Raw genomic sequence first — 17,251 nt, 5'->3', positions numbered from 1 at the left:
CTGTTGCTGGATGCGTGGCCAGCAACCAGGGCTGCTGGGAGTTGTAGTTCAACAGCCCCCTGCCCTGCCAGTCCCAAAGGGCTGTTGGAAAAATGCCCTGGGAAGGCTGCCAACTTCCCAAGTCTTTGGAGCGTCTCTCCATTGGTCCTCTCTGGCTGTAAATCTCCCTCAGTCCTGAGAGACTGGTAATAAGCGACCCTTCTCTCCTGAAAAGAGCACGGCAGTCTTCTGGTATATCATAACAGAAGAAAGACTCAATCATAGTTCTAAACTACTTTATTTACAGTCTTATATACATCAGACTCCATCAGTACATCTGTGCTCTCTGAACACCAGAACTGCGACACTTACAGAAGTGAAACCAACTTCCAACAGTACTCAGAAGGAAGAGATAAGACAGACTTCCTTTCTCACGCTCTCTCAGACACTCACATGATATACACAAAACATAGTACCCTCCACTGGAGCAGCTCAGATAGATAAAAATCCTAACAAGGGCATCATCCATCCTGTTAGTAAGCATTCCGCCAGCTGAGGCTTGTGGGCCGAGGCTGGATGACAGCCTCTCAGTGGGGCTCCTGCCTCAGCAAGGAGGGTTGGAGTTGAGAGCCTCTAAGGTCCCTTCTCTGTCATATTTGGAGGCTGCAGTTGTGTCGTGCATGTGCTTTGGGAGGTTCCCCAGACATATAGGGGCATACAGCAGTGCCTTCAAAGGTCCCCAGCCAACCAGCTTTTCCTCTCTCCCTCCCTTGCAGTAGCACCCTCTTCTCCCACCTTCCTCCTTCTCCCTCATCCTGGTTTCCTGCATCCTCCTTAACAGAGAACCAGCTTTTGTTGCATAAGCAAAGACCTCACTGCACAGGCGGCAGCCAACACCGTCATCAGACCCTTCATTAGGATTCCATTTCCGTGCCGCTATTCAGCCGCTGTGAACGTCACGCCCAGGAGCCTGGCTAGCTGATCGGCATCCCAATGAGCCCAGAGTTGCAGCTGTGATGCTGAGGCTGCCCTCCAGGCCCTCCTCAGACGCAGTTCTGCTCTTGGAGGCAAGAGGGTTGTGTTCGACGTAAACGCACCAGCGCACAGTGTTTCTCCTTGCGGCCATGGGACAGTCTCCCCCTTTCCTCCCCTCGTACGCCCTCTGATTCTGTCCCGGAGGCTCCCTCAGTCCTCCGGGGCAAATTTGGGAGTGGTGCGTCATCGTCATTTCATTTGCACGCCGTCTTTGCATGGTTAAAACCAGGCTCAAGGCGGCTTTCAACAAACATGAAACAATTTACATAATTGCGAAAGCAGTCGTCAGCAGTAAATGAAACACATTGTCAAGCAAGCACATGCACACACACACACAAAATCAAACGATTTCCACATAATAAGCTCTTAAAACAAAGATACAAACAATTAATATCAATAACAGCAACAACGATAAACAATACTCCAGCCCAAGAGTTCAGGAGGCTCAGCTTTTGTAGTTGGAGTCAGTCCGGGCACACACAGAGAGAGGAGCAGGGGGCAAAGTCCCATTGCACCTGTGCTGATCCTTGCACTAGTGCAAATATTTCACTGAGTACTGTACACAGTTCATCCTCCCCACCCACCCCCTTGGGGATCACTGCTTCCCAAAAGGGCCACTGCAGCAAAAATGCAACAGAAATGTCGCATTTATTTATCTGTTTATATCCCACCTTTTTACCCAAGGAGCTCCACCTAGCGTACATGGTTCTCCCCATCCTCATTTAATCCCCCCAACACCCCTGTAAGGTAGGTTAAGCTGAGGAGGAGTGACTGGCCCAAGGTCACCCAGTGAGCTTCATGGCTGAGTGAGGATTTGAGTCCGGGTCTCTCCCAGGTCCACGACAACATTCATATCTCATCTTTCCTCAAGCACTCCTCCCCATTTCCAGTTCACCCTCGCAACAACTCTGTGAGGCAGGCTGTTAGACTGAGAGACAGCAACTGGCTCTCACTTCCTGCTTGTGGGGTTTTCAGAGGCACCTGAAATAATAGAAAGATCGGCTAGGTCTGACCTGATCCAGCATCCAGGATCTGCTTAGATTTTTATGTACTAGCTAGGGAACTGAAGCATGAATCAGGAAGAGCCCAGCTTGAATTTTGTCTCTGCCACTAGTTCACTAAGGCAAGGTCCTCTCAACCAAATAGTGGTGTTGTGGTTAGAGTGTCGGACTAGGATTTGGGTGACCAGGGTCTGAACGCCTACAGGAAGCTCCCTGGGTGCTGCTGGGCCAGTTGCTGCCTCTCAGTCCACCTAATCTACCTCGCAGGGTTGTTGTGGGGATTCAACAAGGAGCGGCGAGGACCACGCAAGCCACCTTGAGCTCTGTGGAGGAATATATGTGCGATAAAGAAATAATGCTTACAGCAAACAAATAATAGAGACTTGTCTCGGAAGGTTGCTGTAAGCATTTCAAGCTCTTTTAAGACAAGGGTTGGGCCATTCACAAGGCTGGATTAGCTTGTGAAACTCCACATACCCCCCCAAAAATACCCCTTGTTTTTGCACCTCTGTCCACTGGCTTCTGGCATTCCCACCCCATTGGGCACAACTGTATTCCTGGTGTTTAACTCCCCTACCCTGGCCTCTCTCCCCCCCCCCAGCTCTGTATTCTGTTCCTCTGTTCCTCTTTGTTCTTCTTGTCTCCCTCCCATGCCTTGGACCTCCCAGTGAAACGGGAAGCCAACCTTCTTCATCACTCATTGGTTGCCAAGCAACTATTTGCCATGGCAACATGGAGAGAGAGAGACAAATAAAATCTGATTGTAGAAGTGTCACTTCTGGGAAGTCCAGGCTTTGGCCTGTAGAAACTAGAGCTGGATTTGGTCCCTGGGGGGAAGGAACCAGGAGCCAACGAACTGGTCCCTTGCTATGGGGGGCGGGGGGGGGCGGTCTGCATTAGGACAGTGCTGTAAACTGAGGCAAGGAAGAGAAATCACTTACTGCTCACTCACACGCCCAGCACCTCGCTCAGGACTTGGCCCCAGAACTTTTCTCTAGTGCTGGAGCCGATTGCCAGGACCTATACAGGACTAATGTGAAGGAAATCGGGCACATGCAGAGTTCCTTTCTGCCACCACCCAAATAATCACGTTTGCAATCAGGCAATATCTGTATGGCAGCAAACCAAAGTGTCACAAGTAGGGAGCAAGCTTTTGAGTCCTTCCAAATATTAGCCTGGGTTTGGGGCACAACTGGAAGGGGATGTGTGCCAAGGAGGTGGTTCGGTGAAGCTGCAAAGTTTGTTGCATCCGCTGTGCATTTAAAGCACGCTTGTACCACTTTTAACAGTCAAGGCCTTGCCCAAATAATCCTGGGAACTGTAGTTTATGCCCTCACAGTGCTACAGTTTCCACACCCATAGCAAACTACAGTTCCCAGGATTCTTTAGGGAGAGCAATGTGTTTTGAATGTATGCTGCAGATGCATAGGTACAGAGATCCCAAAGGACCAGAAAAAACTGTTCATGTACGCAACAACAGCTGCATGAACGTTACTAGCCCAGAGATGGAAAGAAGGGACAACCCTGACCAGAGAAGAATGGCAAACCAAGTTGATAGACAACTTGGCAAAATTAACTGGGAATCAAGAAGACGAGATTGTTAAAAAAAGAATGGGGAAAGTATATAATGTATATACAAGATTATTGTAAGCAGGTTAAAACACTGGCAGGATTTTAAATACGCTTGTAATGTAACAGTATGTATGAATAACTTAGGAAGATAAAAAACTGGAGAAGTAGTGATATGCAGTTAAAAATAGGATTAATAGGGCCCATGGAACTGATGGGGGAAAGTCAGGAGATTCAGAGTAATCTCGACATTTGGATTCAGAATTGGTTTTGTTGTATGTTTATATTTTTGAAAATCAAATAAAAATTTATTTCATAAAAAAAAGAATGTATGCTGCAGATGTGACGTAACTTAAGACGGACAGGTCACGTTGCAAACATCATTGGATTAAGCCCTGCTATGCATTAAGGTCAGCTGGGTTACAGATGACCGAGCCCCCGCCAGATGTTTTTTAAATACAAAATTCAGCAGTTGCACAGATGCATCTCCAGCATCCTCTGCTTTTTGGAGTATAACTCACAATGCATGAGTTTCTAGCATCTGCAGCATGGGAGCGAAAAACTGGTCAGAGGGTGTGGCCAGCCAGGCAGTCTCACCAGTTTCTTTTCACTAAATTCATTTCTAAGCTTTAGGTTTCTTTTTGCTTTCTGCAGGTTCTTGCCCCTGCCATTGACTGGCTAGACTTCATCTCCTACTTCCTCTCACCACTAGAGCTAACCGAGGCTGAGCCTGTGGTGGTTTATGGCAGGGAATATTTGCAGCAAGTGTCCCAGCTTATCAATAACACCGACAAAAGGTACCAGGAGGTGGGGATGCAGCAGGAACACAATGCCTGCGTGTGTGTGTGTGCGTGTGTGCGTGTGTGTGTTCGTTTGTGTGTTTCTTCATACCCAGAAGGCCTGGATGCAATCTGTTCCTGCACCTTGGCTCAGTGGCGTTCTTCTTATATATATTCTCTGCCTGTAATGCTGGGTGCAGAATATTGTGCTGCTGTGAGATTGATTTAGAATATGTTCCAGCAGCCCTGTGTCATAGGTTCCCAGGGCAGGTGTACAATTTAAAAGAATAAAACACCACAATGGAATTCTACCAGAAAATTCGAAAACAGCAACCTCCATTTGATGTCAGGTTGAACCATAGAACAGCAATTAAGGGCTCGCCTGCACTTTTACTTTGCCCCTTATTTTGATCTGATGGTACACCACAGAAGGGCCAGTGGTCACAGATGATGGGAGTTGTAGTCTGACAACAAGTGGAGGCCACAGATTTCAGCATCCTTGGTATGCTTTGGTTTTGGCTAAATCAACCTCTGGCGCCTCTGACACAGCAGCCTCTTTTAGAATGTGGCAAAGCTCACAGTTCTGCGAGTGTTTACTAGCGAAGGCTCAGGAACCAGATTAGTTGTAGGCAAGGTTTGCAGCTAATGGGGCATTCGTCATGGCTGTTTACAATGCCTGCCGATGCACGATGCAAGTGTGTTTTGGCGCTCTACACAGTGGTGTGCCCTTATCCCACGGCAACCCAGCTTTTACTAAACATCAACATACGCTCTGTTTCATTCTACCCAGAGTGCTATTATGTGTCACCTCTTTGTGAAGGAAAAAGCAGCTCAAAAAGGAATTTGCAATGAGTGTGGAGGGGAGCCATGCAAGTAGATTTAGCTCCTTGTACTTAACCGTCTCCCCTACACAGGTCCCTTCTCAAACTTTATGCTGTTTGCAAAAAACAACAACAACCCTAGACAGCATAATTATTACCTCAACGACCACTTCCCCCCATATCAACCAACCTGGACCCTGTGACCATCATCTGAGGCCCTTCTATGTGTGCCTCCTACCAAAGAAGTATGGAGGGTAGCAACATGAGAACAGGGCTTTTTCTGCTGTGGCTCCCCACTTGTGGAATTCTTTCCCCAGGGAGGCTTGTTTGGCGCCTTCTTTACATACCTTTAGGCACCAGGCAAGATCATTCCTCTTCTCACAGGCCTTTGGCTAATTAAACAACCCATGGCCTTCTAAAGTGGGAGTGGATATTGTTTTTGTTTGTTACTAAATTTTGCATTTTTGCGTTTTTGGATGGAGGGCAGTATAGAAAATATTGTTTTGCATTCCTGTCCTATTCCTCCCCTTCCCCTTCAGTACCCCTCATGCAAGCAGGCAATGTGAGAAAGCACAATAAATGCTCCCAGATGACTTCTTTACTGAGCACTCATCCTGATTTGTTTGCAGGGAGATTAGGCAACACTGGCTATTTAATGAGCATTCATTTTTTGATCATTTGCTTGAATGAAGGTTAGATGACGATGCATCAAAGCAAGTGTTAGCCCACATTTCCCAGTGCATTCTCCCATCACTTTCCTTTTCACAAAAATCTTTGGTGGAAGCAGGTTTTTTGCTCAAGTCTTTCCGATCATCACCCTCTGTCTGCCCAGTGTAGCCTTTCAGATTATATAAAAATCTGGAGCTTTTGAACCATAGGATTGTATAGCTGGAAGAGACCGCGAGGGTCATCCAAGTACAACCCCTCTGCTATGCAGGTCTCTTTCTTCCAACTTTCCTCAGCATGGTGCAGGTGGCACTTGGGTTTGAGGCATGCATGTGCCCAGCCAAAGTAGGATCTAAGCCTACAGCTGCGCCTTCCCATAAATAAGCAGCTGGGAGGAGAGTGTCTGAGCTTTGCAGAGGGTAGGGAGCACTCCAGCCCATTGGCCACCAATCCTGCATCTCAACTGGGTCCTCTTCTCTTGCTTTTCCTTCTTTGAGCGTCCTGAACAATTACATGATCTGGAACCTGGTTCAGAAGACAGCTTCTAGCCTGGATCAGCGGTTTGAGGCAGCCCAGGAGAAGCTTTTGGAGACCCTGTATGGTACCAAGAAGGTAAGCGAATCTTCCTTTGGGGCTGCATCTAAGGATTGATTTGATTTGTAGGCCTCTGGAGCTGCGGCACCCCAGGCCTCCTGGTTAGGTAGTCTGAGAACCAGCTGCAGCCCACCTAACCAGCTGTTTGTTTTGGGGGAGGCCTGTTGTTTGTTGGGGCAGGATCCTCAGCCAACCAGTGTCTTTACAGAGCAACACACATGCCCAGCTCTGCTCCCCCTTACTTATTTATTATTACTACATTAATATCCTGCCTCTAAGGATATTTTAGAGTATTGTGCATGTTTCTTCTCCCTCTCCCCGTTCTGTGCTTCCAACAACCCTGTGAGGTAGATTAGGTGAAGAGGTAAAGGTAAAGGGACCCCTGACCATTAGGTCCAGTCGTGACCGACTCTAGGGTTGCGGTGCTCATCTTGCTTTATTGGCCGAGGGAGCTGGCGTACAGTTTCCGGGTCATGTGGCCAGCATGACTATGCCGCTTCTGGCGAACCAGAGCAGCGCATGGAAATGCCGTTTACCTTCCCGCCGGAATGGTACCTATTTATCTACTTGCACTTTGACGTGCTTTTGAACTGCTAGGTTCGCAGGAGCAGGGACTGAGCAACGGGAGCTCACCCCGTCACGGGGATTCAAACCACCGACCTTCTGATCGGCAAGTCCTAGACTCTGTGGTTTAACCCACAGCGCCACCCACACCCCTTAGGTGAAGAGGTATAAGACTCTTAACCACAGCACCACATGAGCTGTCCCACTTATGTCTTGTTCTCTCTCGTTTCTCTGGAGTCCTGCACCCCCCGCTGGCAAACTTGCATCTCCAACACTGATGACACTTTGGGCTTTGCCTTGGGGGCTCTGTTCGTAAAAGCCACCTTCGACCGGCACAGCAAGGAGATTGTGAGTATCCCCAGCCATGTCGACAAAGCTGCCCTCTGTATGTCCCTGCCTTTAACAATACCCCGTGATGACAAGTTCTCCTGTCCGTGCGCTGTATGTGGCCCCTACATATTTTTCTTCCTTGGGAGAAAAGCAGCTGGTGACGGGATGCAGTAGCCGCAGCCGGGAAGGGGAGGGTTAAGCAGCTCCTTCCCTCCCCACAACCTGCCAGCCTGTCACTCAGCCTGAAACCCTCTATAGCTGCTCTGCTCATCCTTCTTGGGAAGGATGGAACTTACATGCAGAAACAATCACGGAACAACATTTAACCTGCAAGGAATCAGTCATTTATAGAATCAATAGAACTGCAGAGTTGGAATGGACCTCGAGGGTCATCTACCCAACATGAGGCTTGAACCCACAACCTTGAGATTAAGAGTCTCGTGCTCCACCCAGCACCAACTCTCTGGAACTCCCTGCCTATTGATATTATGCAGACACCTTCATTGCATTGTTTTCAGCAGCTGCTAACCACTTTCATGTTTAGGCAAGGCTACCCATGGTGCAGAACAGACTTCCCAATAGGCTGGTATTTGCAGGATGTCCTCTCCTGCAGAGCACAGTGATTCATTGGGCGTATAGTGAATGAGACGGTATTCTGGTGATGACATGCTGGAGATGAGATGAGTGAAGGGGAACTCACTGATGCCCTTCCATGGACTTCTTATGTCTTTTCCTTCAGGCAGAGGACATGATTGCTGAGATACGCACTGCTTTCGAGGAATCGCTGGACCATCTGGACTGGATGGACGAGAAGACGAAACAAGCCGCTAAAGAGAAGGTGCCCCAGATATTTATTTGCTGCCGACTTCGGATTCCTGACAATCATGTCTTTAATTTTTAAAGGAAGTTTCTAGTCCTTATGACTGTGCATTTTACATTTTGAGAACTTAGATATGCGAAGGTCCGTGTGGGAGAATGCAGCCCTTCTTATAGGCTGGGCCTAAGCCTCAAGTAGAGCATGAAAGCAATGGCTATCCCTGGTTGTGTCTCCTCTTGCTGTTTGGAGACAGACTACCTCTGAGCATGGAGGTTCCATGTTTGCCAGCCAATGGGAGGTGGCACCTGCAGATTTTACCAGCTGCATGTGGCGTCAGCTGCACAGCCTGTTCCCCCCTCCTCACCCCAACCCCTTATTGCAGTTGTGCAGCCTGCAAGCCTCGGCTGCCCATGCTTTCCTTTCTCTGCAGGCTGACTCCATTTACGACATGATCGGCTTCCCGGAGTTCATCCTTGATGACAAGGAGCTGGATGACGTCTATGATGGGGTAAGAGTAATATTCTACAGGCTTTAAGATGTGTTTGTGGGGGTATTGCTTTGTTTTAACTAGTTGCTTGTGTTTTACCTTGTATTTTATTCTGCGAACCTCCCTGAGATGACGATGATGATTTATTGAATTTGTATACCACCCTATACCTGCAGGTCTCGGGTCCTGTGAAGAAGGGTGGTATAGGTTTACCCCATATGGGAGACCTGGGGGACTGCTGGTTGACAGCCAGCAGTACAGTCCAGGTGATGCAGAAAGCAGGCAGGACAAACACGAAGGTCGAAAAGAGAGAAGGTATCAGTGTGACTTGGCCTTTTACCAGGCCTGGAAAGGTCATGCCCACCTACTAGTCACATGCAAGGACGGATTCTCCAGGCCAGGAGGAACAGGAAGTTTCGACTGGCTGGACCAAACCTTCCCTTGCATGTCCACTCTAGCAAAACATGGAATGTTGTACTTGACTGCTCCCAGTAGATTACACCCCACATACAGTTGTGGAGGGGAGCCACGCAAGCAGATTTAGATTCTTGTGCTCAACCATCTCCCCAACACAGGTCTCTTCTCAAACCTTACACCATTTGCAAAAAATTTTTAAAAAAATCCTTGGAAACATAATTATTACCTCAAGGACTGCTTCTCTCCATATGAACCTACCAGGGTGCAAGCATAACATTATCATTCATGATTATCAGGAGGCAGGATTCATGAGCATTCCACTGTCTGCAGCTCATCGAGTGTAGCTGGCATTTGGCATCTGTACCCCTTGTGTTGTCCATTGTTTTTCATCTGTCCCCAGCCATTGGGTCTTTGGGTTCTAGTAATAAAAAATAAGTTGATCATGTTACCTCAGGGGTGGGGAACCTTGGGCCTGGGGGCCAAATGTGCTCCTCCAGGCCTGTGTATCCAGCCCTTAGGAATCCCTCTTATCCAGATCACACAACATGCTGATCCCACTTTGCACCCTTCTCAAAGGCCCAGGGAGCAAAGCAACTCTTCTCGGTAGGTCTTGCCCCTATGGGGCAGTTGTGGAGGCTGAAGATCCTCACCTTCCCATGGCTGCCTCAATCTCCTCTCCCAGGTCTTTCCCAAGCAATCTGAGACTGCACCAATGTGCCTGGCCTCAGCCCCTCCCTCTTCTTGCCTCTCCTGGTTCTGGGAAACCAGGGGCACGGGAGCTTGTCGCAGCAGGAAGGGGAGACACCCTGGCTTCTTCACCAGTCAGACTCATCTCTGCCTCTTGGCCTTCCTCCTCTCCTGCTTCTGCTTCTCTCTGGCACAGACTCACCCTGCTCACTAAGCCCTGTTACCTCTTCAGCTTCTGACACATCCTCTTCCCAGTCTGCTCCCTGCGACTGCTCATCATCGACCCACCACCACTCCCTGGGCTCTGAGCCTTCTTCCCTTGGGGGGTTCACCAGCTGGTGCCTCCCACCATTCCTCTTTGTCCAGCAAGTCCATGACATCTGCTTTCTGCTCTTCTCTCTAGTACGAAGTCTCAGAAGACTCCTTCTTCCAGAACATGTTGAACTTCTACAACTTCTCGGCCAGGTTCATGGCAGACCAGCTGAGGAAGCCCCCCAACCGGGACCAGTAAGGTTTCTCTCCATACATTTCTTGCCCTTATCATTCACTGAGAGATGGCAGAAGGAGGGCAGGGGGGTCAGAGCTCAGTGGAGCATAGGGAATATTTGAGGAGGCCCCGGCAAAGTGTGCTTCACTGGTCAGCCCCCTGGCAGCAGGCTTGCCTGGCAGCGGCACTGGGCACCCACTTGCTGCCATTTTAAATTTCTCCAGCTCTCCCAAGATGGCGTCACTGGTATCAAGCCTGACAAAGAGTGTCACGGAGAGGGGAAGGCCCACACTCACATCACCTTGGGGCTGATCCTGTTCCAGAAAGATTGCTTCGGAAAATATCTTAGAACACCTTAGACTTACATAACTAGAGTGGTAACCCTAATCCCATTTACCTGGGAGTAATTCTCAATAAATTCAATGGGGTTTACTTTTGAGTAGGCATGGTCAGGATTGCATCCTAGGAACTGGACCTCAATGCAGGCAAACGGGGTGAGGGTGGAGATGAGAATGACCTGGTTTTACATTGATTGAGTTTAGGGTCATGTTTTGATTCGAACAGGAGAACGGAGTGGAGGGGTCGGTCAGGATGAACCCAAGACTTCCAGAAAATTCAAATCCACCGACAATCAAATAACCTTTTTTTATTGCATCACATCCAACTGAAGGTGGCTGATTTCACGAAGAATGCTTTCCCACGAAAGCAAGCAAACGCACCCGCGCTGCATGTGGAAAGCAAGCTTCTCAGGGAGAGGCTAGGCTAAACATCATCTTGTCATGCTAGCTTTTCATATGAAGGGAGATTTTCCCTCTCCACAGGAAAGGGCCTTCAAGTAAGGAGTTTCAAGCAGCATAGGCCAGAAAGAGCTCTGCTGTCGTGTCATTTCTGCAATTTCTTAGGCCCCATATGAACTATAACGCTGTATCATACCACTTTCAACAGCCACGGGTCCCCCCTGAAGAATGCCTGGAAGTGTAGTGTGTTATGGGTGCGGAGAGTCGTTAGGAAACCCCTCACAAAGCTACAGTTTCTAGAGTGGTGAAACTGTCAAAACCTCTTCCCAGGGAACTGTGACTTTGCGAGGGGGAACACTGGTCTCCTAACAGCTCTCAGGACCCTTAAAAAACTACAGTTCCCAGGACTCCTGGGGGAGGGCGAACCATGACCGTCAAAAGTGGCATCATAGTGCTTTAAAGGCATGGTGCAGTTGTGGCCTAAATCTCATTCTTTGGGGCAACATGGCCACGCTGGATGTGGCTGGCGGGAACTGTAGTGTAAAACTGCGGGACAAGGACAACTGTGACTTTAAGGAAGAATGGGAGCTTTTCACAAATTATTTAAAAAGGCAACAAAATGAACTGGACTCCTTGGCAGGTTTTGAAGAAACATACACAAATTTATTGGTTGATAACATGATAGATGGATAAGGTAAGGATATGTACAATTTTATAACATGCAGAGAATAATATGTGCAGAGAAATCAGAGAGAGGAGCTGAGGGAAGTCTCGGGGGGAAGGGGAAAAACTATGTTTGTGATTATACGGTTTGACAACTTGTTATGTTGAAATTGTTTAATAAAAACATTTTTTTGAAAAATGGAACTGTAGTGTAAAACTAGTGGAGGGCACCAAGTCAGGAAACACTTCTCTAGGGTCTTCCAGCCTCCAGCCTTATTTGCTAGCCATGGTCCTGAACAAACAAAGCCTCCTCCCAACCAGTTTTTGTTGTTGTTCCTTCTCCAGGTGGAGCATGACCCCTCAGACAGTCAATGCTTACTACCTGCCCACCAAGAACGGCATCGTCTTTCCTGCAGGAATTCTGCAGGCTCCTTTCTACGCTCACAACCACCCCAAGTATGTATGTCTGGGTCTCTTGATTGTTTGGTAGGGAAAAAAAGCTTGCTGGGGGGCTGGGGAGGGGAGGATGTGGTGGTGTGCTGGGCATGCTCAGACTTGACCTCTCTGGTCTGCAACTGCCTAGCTTGCAGGGAGGGGAATCAGATCTGTACCAAGAAGGGCACATAGAATCATAGAATCATAGAGTTGGAAGAGACCACAAGGGCCATCGAGTCCAACCCCCTGCCAAGCAGGAAACACCATCAGAGCACTCCTGACATATGGTTGTCAAGCCTCTGCTTAAAGACCTCCAAAGAAGGAGACTCCACCACACTCCTTGGCAGCAAATTCCACTGTCAAACAGCTCTTACTGTCAGGAAGTTCTTCCTAATGTTTAGGTGGAATCTTCTTTCTTGTAGTTTGGATCCATTGCTCCGTGTCCGCTTCTCTGGAGCAGCAGAAAACAACCTTTCTCCCTCCTCTATGTGACATCCTTTTATATATTTGAACATGGCTATCATATCACCCCTTAACCTCCTCTTCTCCAGGCTAAACATGCCCGGCTCCCTTAGCCATTCCTCATAAGGCATCATGATGGTGGCCTTCCTGTGTGTGGCTATTTCTGGCACACACACACACACAGACTTGCAGCGGAGTTGCAGTGCCCATCCATCTGACGCCTTCCACTAGAAATCTCTTGCTTGTGGTTCCTGCCCCAGTAATTGCTTCCTGATCAGAGGGGACCCAGCATTACTTAATTGCACCATAATTGGCCTATAGTTAGCCAGTGCTCGTTCCCGGAAGGGGGAAGGAAGGGCTTTAATTTCAGGCTTTCTTCCACTATTTTGCATCTATTTATAGTGTGAAATAATGCCGTTGCGCAACTTGAAAATGAAAGAGAGGCTCTATATTTGGTATCCATATTTAATAAAAGGGGGGGGGGAGCCGAAGAAATGTTTGTTACATAAAGGATGGGGAAGCTGTGGCACTCCAGATATTATATTTAGTCACCAGCACCCATTAGGGCTACCCAGAACAGCCAGTTGCCCATTTTTGATGGGAATTGACAGTCCCAGCGGCATCAGTCGAGTCCTATGTTCCCCATTCCTGTGCTACACAGTGTGTGATGCAAGACGCCTAACCCCTTTGATGCTGTGTCCAAAGGTGCCTTAATGTTATTTCAGACATGAGCTCACATTACCTCTCATCAACTGTGTACCAAAGGTTGTCCGCTAGGGTCATAACCTCTTGATTTCTCTTTGTTTCTTCCCTCGAGGGCCCTTAACTTTGGAGGCATTGGCGTTGTGATGGGGCACGAGCTCACCCACGCTTTCGATGACCAAGGTAGGAGCAAGGCGCTTGGATCGCTGGACCAGTGCTCATGGCTTCTTGTGTCATGCATGTATGCGCTGTCTGTCCTCCTACAAGGGAGGCCTTTGGTTGGTGTTGCCTTGCATGGGCCTTTAGATCTGTAACAAATGATAGAGCTGGTGGAATGAACCTCTCTTTATGTTCCTTGGGCATCTCTTCCCCAGTTATTCTGGCTCCATCCCATTAGACTTCCTAGTATCTCGTGACTTAGCTAGGTTTTTCGACAGCAAGGGCAGTTGAGGGCTTTTGCCACCCTAGGCAGACAAGGTCACCTTGATGTCGCAGAGGATTATGGGAGGCGGTTGGGAAATCAGCCATGACCAGAACAGAGCAAAGCAAAGCTTGAACTGTTTCCGCTGTGAGCCTCCCTAGACATCTTCCAAGATTGCATTAGGGAACCTGCAGATCTGCTGATCTTGTTGGACGCCCAAATCTCATCATCCCCAACCATTGGCCATGCCTGGGATGTGAATAGATGCTAGGAGGGGATTTATTTGTTAGATATAATTCTTCCTTCTTCATGTTTGTGAGTTCAGTAGAGCGCATCCTTTGGCAGATTAAAAGGGAAGCTTAGATAGGCTAGTTTTAGCCTTGTAAGTAATCCAGTATGCTTTAAGGCAGGCTGGATTCTCTTTTCTCCCTCTTAAAACAACAATCACTCAGTTTTGTCAAAGGTAAAAACATTTACTCATTCTGGATACCTGTTGAAGAGCAACAAATATGGCAGCTTTGTTTAGGCAGGCTTAAAAGGGTAATTCATTTACAAAGACATACTTGGGTCTAGCTTAAGATGTAGAGGCTCTCACATTGCTGGCAGTGTGGAAAAAGATGAGGAAGAGGGTGTTCCCAGGCAGGTAGGAGAATAGATATAGGTATGCCCTCCCTCTGTCAGGGCATAGTGGGAGCATCTCTCACAGGCCTCGGTCCAGTATACCTGAAGGAGCGTCTTCACCCCATCGTTTTGCCTGGACACTGAGGTCCAGTGCCGAGGGCCTTCTAGTGGTTCCCTCGCTGCGAGAAGCCAAGTTACAGGGAATGAGGCAGAGGGCCTTCTCAGTAGTGGCACCCGCCCTGTGGAACACCCTCCCACCAGATGTCAAAGAGAAAAACAACTACCAGACTTTTAGAAGACATCTGAAGGCAGCCCTGTTTAGGGAAACTTTTAATGTTTAAAAGATTATTGTATTTTAATATTTTGTTGGAAGCCGCCCAGGGTGGCTGGGGAAACCCAGCCAGATGGGCGGGGTAATAATAATAATAATAATAATAATAATAATAATAATAATAATAATAATAATAATAATAATAAACTCTTGCAAGTTCACAAGAAAACTCAGCTCCTATCATATGCCTATCTAGCAAAACATGAATTGGTGGTTTGGCTTCACTTTAAACGTCCCACACAGTTGGCCAGGGCTGATGGGAGTGGGAGTCCGACAACGTCTGGAAGGCCACAGGTTCCCACTTCCTGGTTTATAGGGTTGAGCCTGACCCGTCTGAAAGACTCCTGTTGGTGGCCTTTCCATTCATTTCCCCTGCTCCCCACTTGCACCTATCTCCATGGTAGCTTCCATTCCACCATTGCCATCAAGCCACCCTTTCCTTTCTGCGGTCCACTTGCTTCCCTACCTGTTTGCAATCCTTTCTCCCCAGGTGACACCTCCAGTCATCTTCCCTGGCTTCTTTGTGCTGCTTTTGCTCCTGCTCCATCCGCTTGGTGAGCATCCATTATCTCTGCACGAGTGGGCCACAGCTGGCAGCTTAGGGAGTTCACTGCCACCACAACCCCACCGATCCATTCCTCTCCTTTTAACTCACAGCTGCTTAAGGCTACTTCAGGAGCAACCCCCAGGTCCCCTTTCCTTTAAAGCTGGGGAATCCTTTGCCTGGGGCAACACAACTCTTCCAGCATTGCTGTGCTCAACAGCTGTAGATGGTGCAGGACCCAAAGGGCAACTGTGCCTTGCTGGGAGGGAAGGAGGGTGTGAATCACGAGGAACCTCGGAATATAGGAAGCTGCCTTATACTGAGCTGCGCCACTGTGTTCCTTCTAGCTCAGTATTGTCTACAGTGACTGGCTCTCCAAAATTTCAGACAGGGTTCGCTCCTAGCCCTACCTGGAGATCCCAGGGATTGAACCTGGGACCTTCTGCATGCAAAGGAGATGCTCTGCCATTGAGCCACAACTCTTCCTGGATCTGAGATAATCCCTCCTGTATGGTGGAATGGAATTGAGGATCTCTAATGTATGGGGGGATGACTAAGAAGCAGTTGCTCAGAGGTCTAGCAGAGGCCAGCTGCCAAGGAGCCATAGGGCAAGACTGTGTGCATTCCACATCAATGTTTCAGCGCAGATAGAGCATGGAGCGCAGCATTAGGCCCAGAATTCTGCTCCTGGTCATCTGAGCTTTTGTTTTTGAATCACAGCAAGTTTCTATCTCTTACACCTGAAAGTGTGTGGGCAACGCCTGGCAGAAAACTCAGAAAGCAGGTAGCGACTGAGTTGGATTTGCATTGGTGAGAGGGGCAGGATTTGGTTCCTCTGCACTCTCCGTGCCTTGTAGGAGCTGAACAAATTGTGCAAAAAGAAAATGCGTACAGATTGGTTGCGTGTGGACTGTGTGTAAAGTGTGGGTTTCCTCAAATCAGCAGGAATTCTGATTTTTTTAAAATGCAAAGTATGCACAGCATTAACTGAACTGAAAGACCCAAACAGCAGCTTGCTGGCCGTAACTTTGTTGTAGCTGAACCAAAGTCAGTAGCCAAGGTTTAAACCCTAGCATTGCCAATTAAAGAACCTCCAGCACCTGATCTGCACAATGAAGGATCAGTCCCTTGTACTGCAATAATAATAATAATAATAATAATAATAATAATAATAATAATAATAATAATAATAATAATTTTATCATTTGTACCCCGCCCATCTGACTGGGTTGCCGCAGGCACTTTGGCAGTAAGAATCCACGTTACTGCAAGAGGTGGACCCAGAATAAGGCAGCTTCCTAGAGTTCCTTGCTCTTTTGTAAGTCCATCCCTGGAGCCAGTAAACACCTGATTAGGAACAAAGGAAAGGGGACTTCTTTCCTCCATCATGCCCCTCTTGTGAGCTTCTTTGGGGGCACCTGCTTGCTGCTGTGGGAGCTCAGGCGTTGTGCCAGACGAACCTTCAGCCCAGTCCAGCAAGGCGATTTTATTCCAGGCCGCGAGTACGACAAAGAAGGGAACCTGCGTCCCTGGTGGCAGAACTCATCTCTGGAGGCTTTCAAGAACCGGACGGCATGCATGACGGAGCAGTACAACAAGTACCTTGTCAACGGGGAGCATGTCAACGGCAAGCAGACCTTGGGCGAGAACATCGCTGACAACGGGGGGCTCAAGGCAGCCTACAACGTAAGTAGCCTGTCCAGGGGGAGATTGTGCGCCCCCCACCGAAAAGGCAGGCCTGGGGGGAAAGGCCTGGCAGGTCTCAAGCTGGTTGTGTCTGCAAGGTGTCCTTTCTCTCAGTGGCCGTGAGGTGAGGGAGGCGCTTGGGCCCCCCTGAGCTTGGAAGCACAGGCTCTGCTCTCGCTTTCCTTGCAGGCTTACAAAGTCTGGCTGAAAAAGAACGGGGAGGAGAAGCGGCTGCCGTCCGTGGACCTCACTAGCCACCAGCTCTTCTTCTTAGGGTTTGCACAGGTAACTCATGGCTTGGAGGTGGGGGAATGAGAAACAGAAACTTCCCGTTCCCAATATCCCCCTCCCCACATCCATGCACATTCTGTCTGCCGCTGCCAGTACCCCTGGGTTAACAGTCCTCCTGGCAGGTC

The 17,251-nt window shown here is 48.5% G+C and overlaps 1 protein-coding gene across 3 annotated transcripts in view; it reads left to right on the top strand.

Annotated features, from left to right (window-relative positions):
* Positions 1–17,251, top strand: part of ECE2 (endothelin converting enzyme 2) — a 46,135-nt gene that overhangs the window by 24,732 nt on the left and 4,152 nt on the right. For all 3 annotated transcript variants that reach the window (XM_081910948.1, XM_081910950.1, XM_081910949.1), the window contains 10 exons: positions 4,239–4,381; positions 6,348–6,462; positions 7,246–7,356; positions 8,078–8,176; positions 8,586–8,663; positions 10,150–10,253; positions 11,979–12,089; positions 13,348–13,415; positions 16,645–16,835; positions 17,025–17,120. In XM_081910948.1, coding sequence (XP_081767074.1) covers positions 4,239–4,381; positions 6,348–6,462; positions 7,246–7,356; positions 8,078–8,176; positions 8,586–8,663; positions 10,150–10,253; positions 11,979–12,089; positions 13,348–13,415; positions 16,645–16,835; positions 17,025–17,120 — 1,116 coding nt within the window. The remainder of the gene's footprint in view (positions 1–4,238; positions 4,382–6,347; positions 6,463–7,245; positions 7,357–8,077; positions 8,177–8,585; positions 8,664–10,149; positions 10,254–11,978; positions 12,090–13,347; positions 13,416–16,644; positions 16,836–17,024; positions 17,121–17,251) is intronic.

The sequence above is a fragment of the Podarcis melisellensis genome, assembly GCF_964234715.1.
Source record: "Podarcis melisellensis genome assembly, chromosome: 5".
In the NCBI taxonomy this organism is placed as follows: Eukaryota; Metazoa; Chordata; class Lepidosauria; order Squamata; family Lacertidae; genus Podarcis; species Podarcis melisellensis.
The sequence above is the reverse complement of the archived record's forward strand: the minus strand, read 5'-3'. Positions and strand labels throughout refer to the sequence as shown.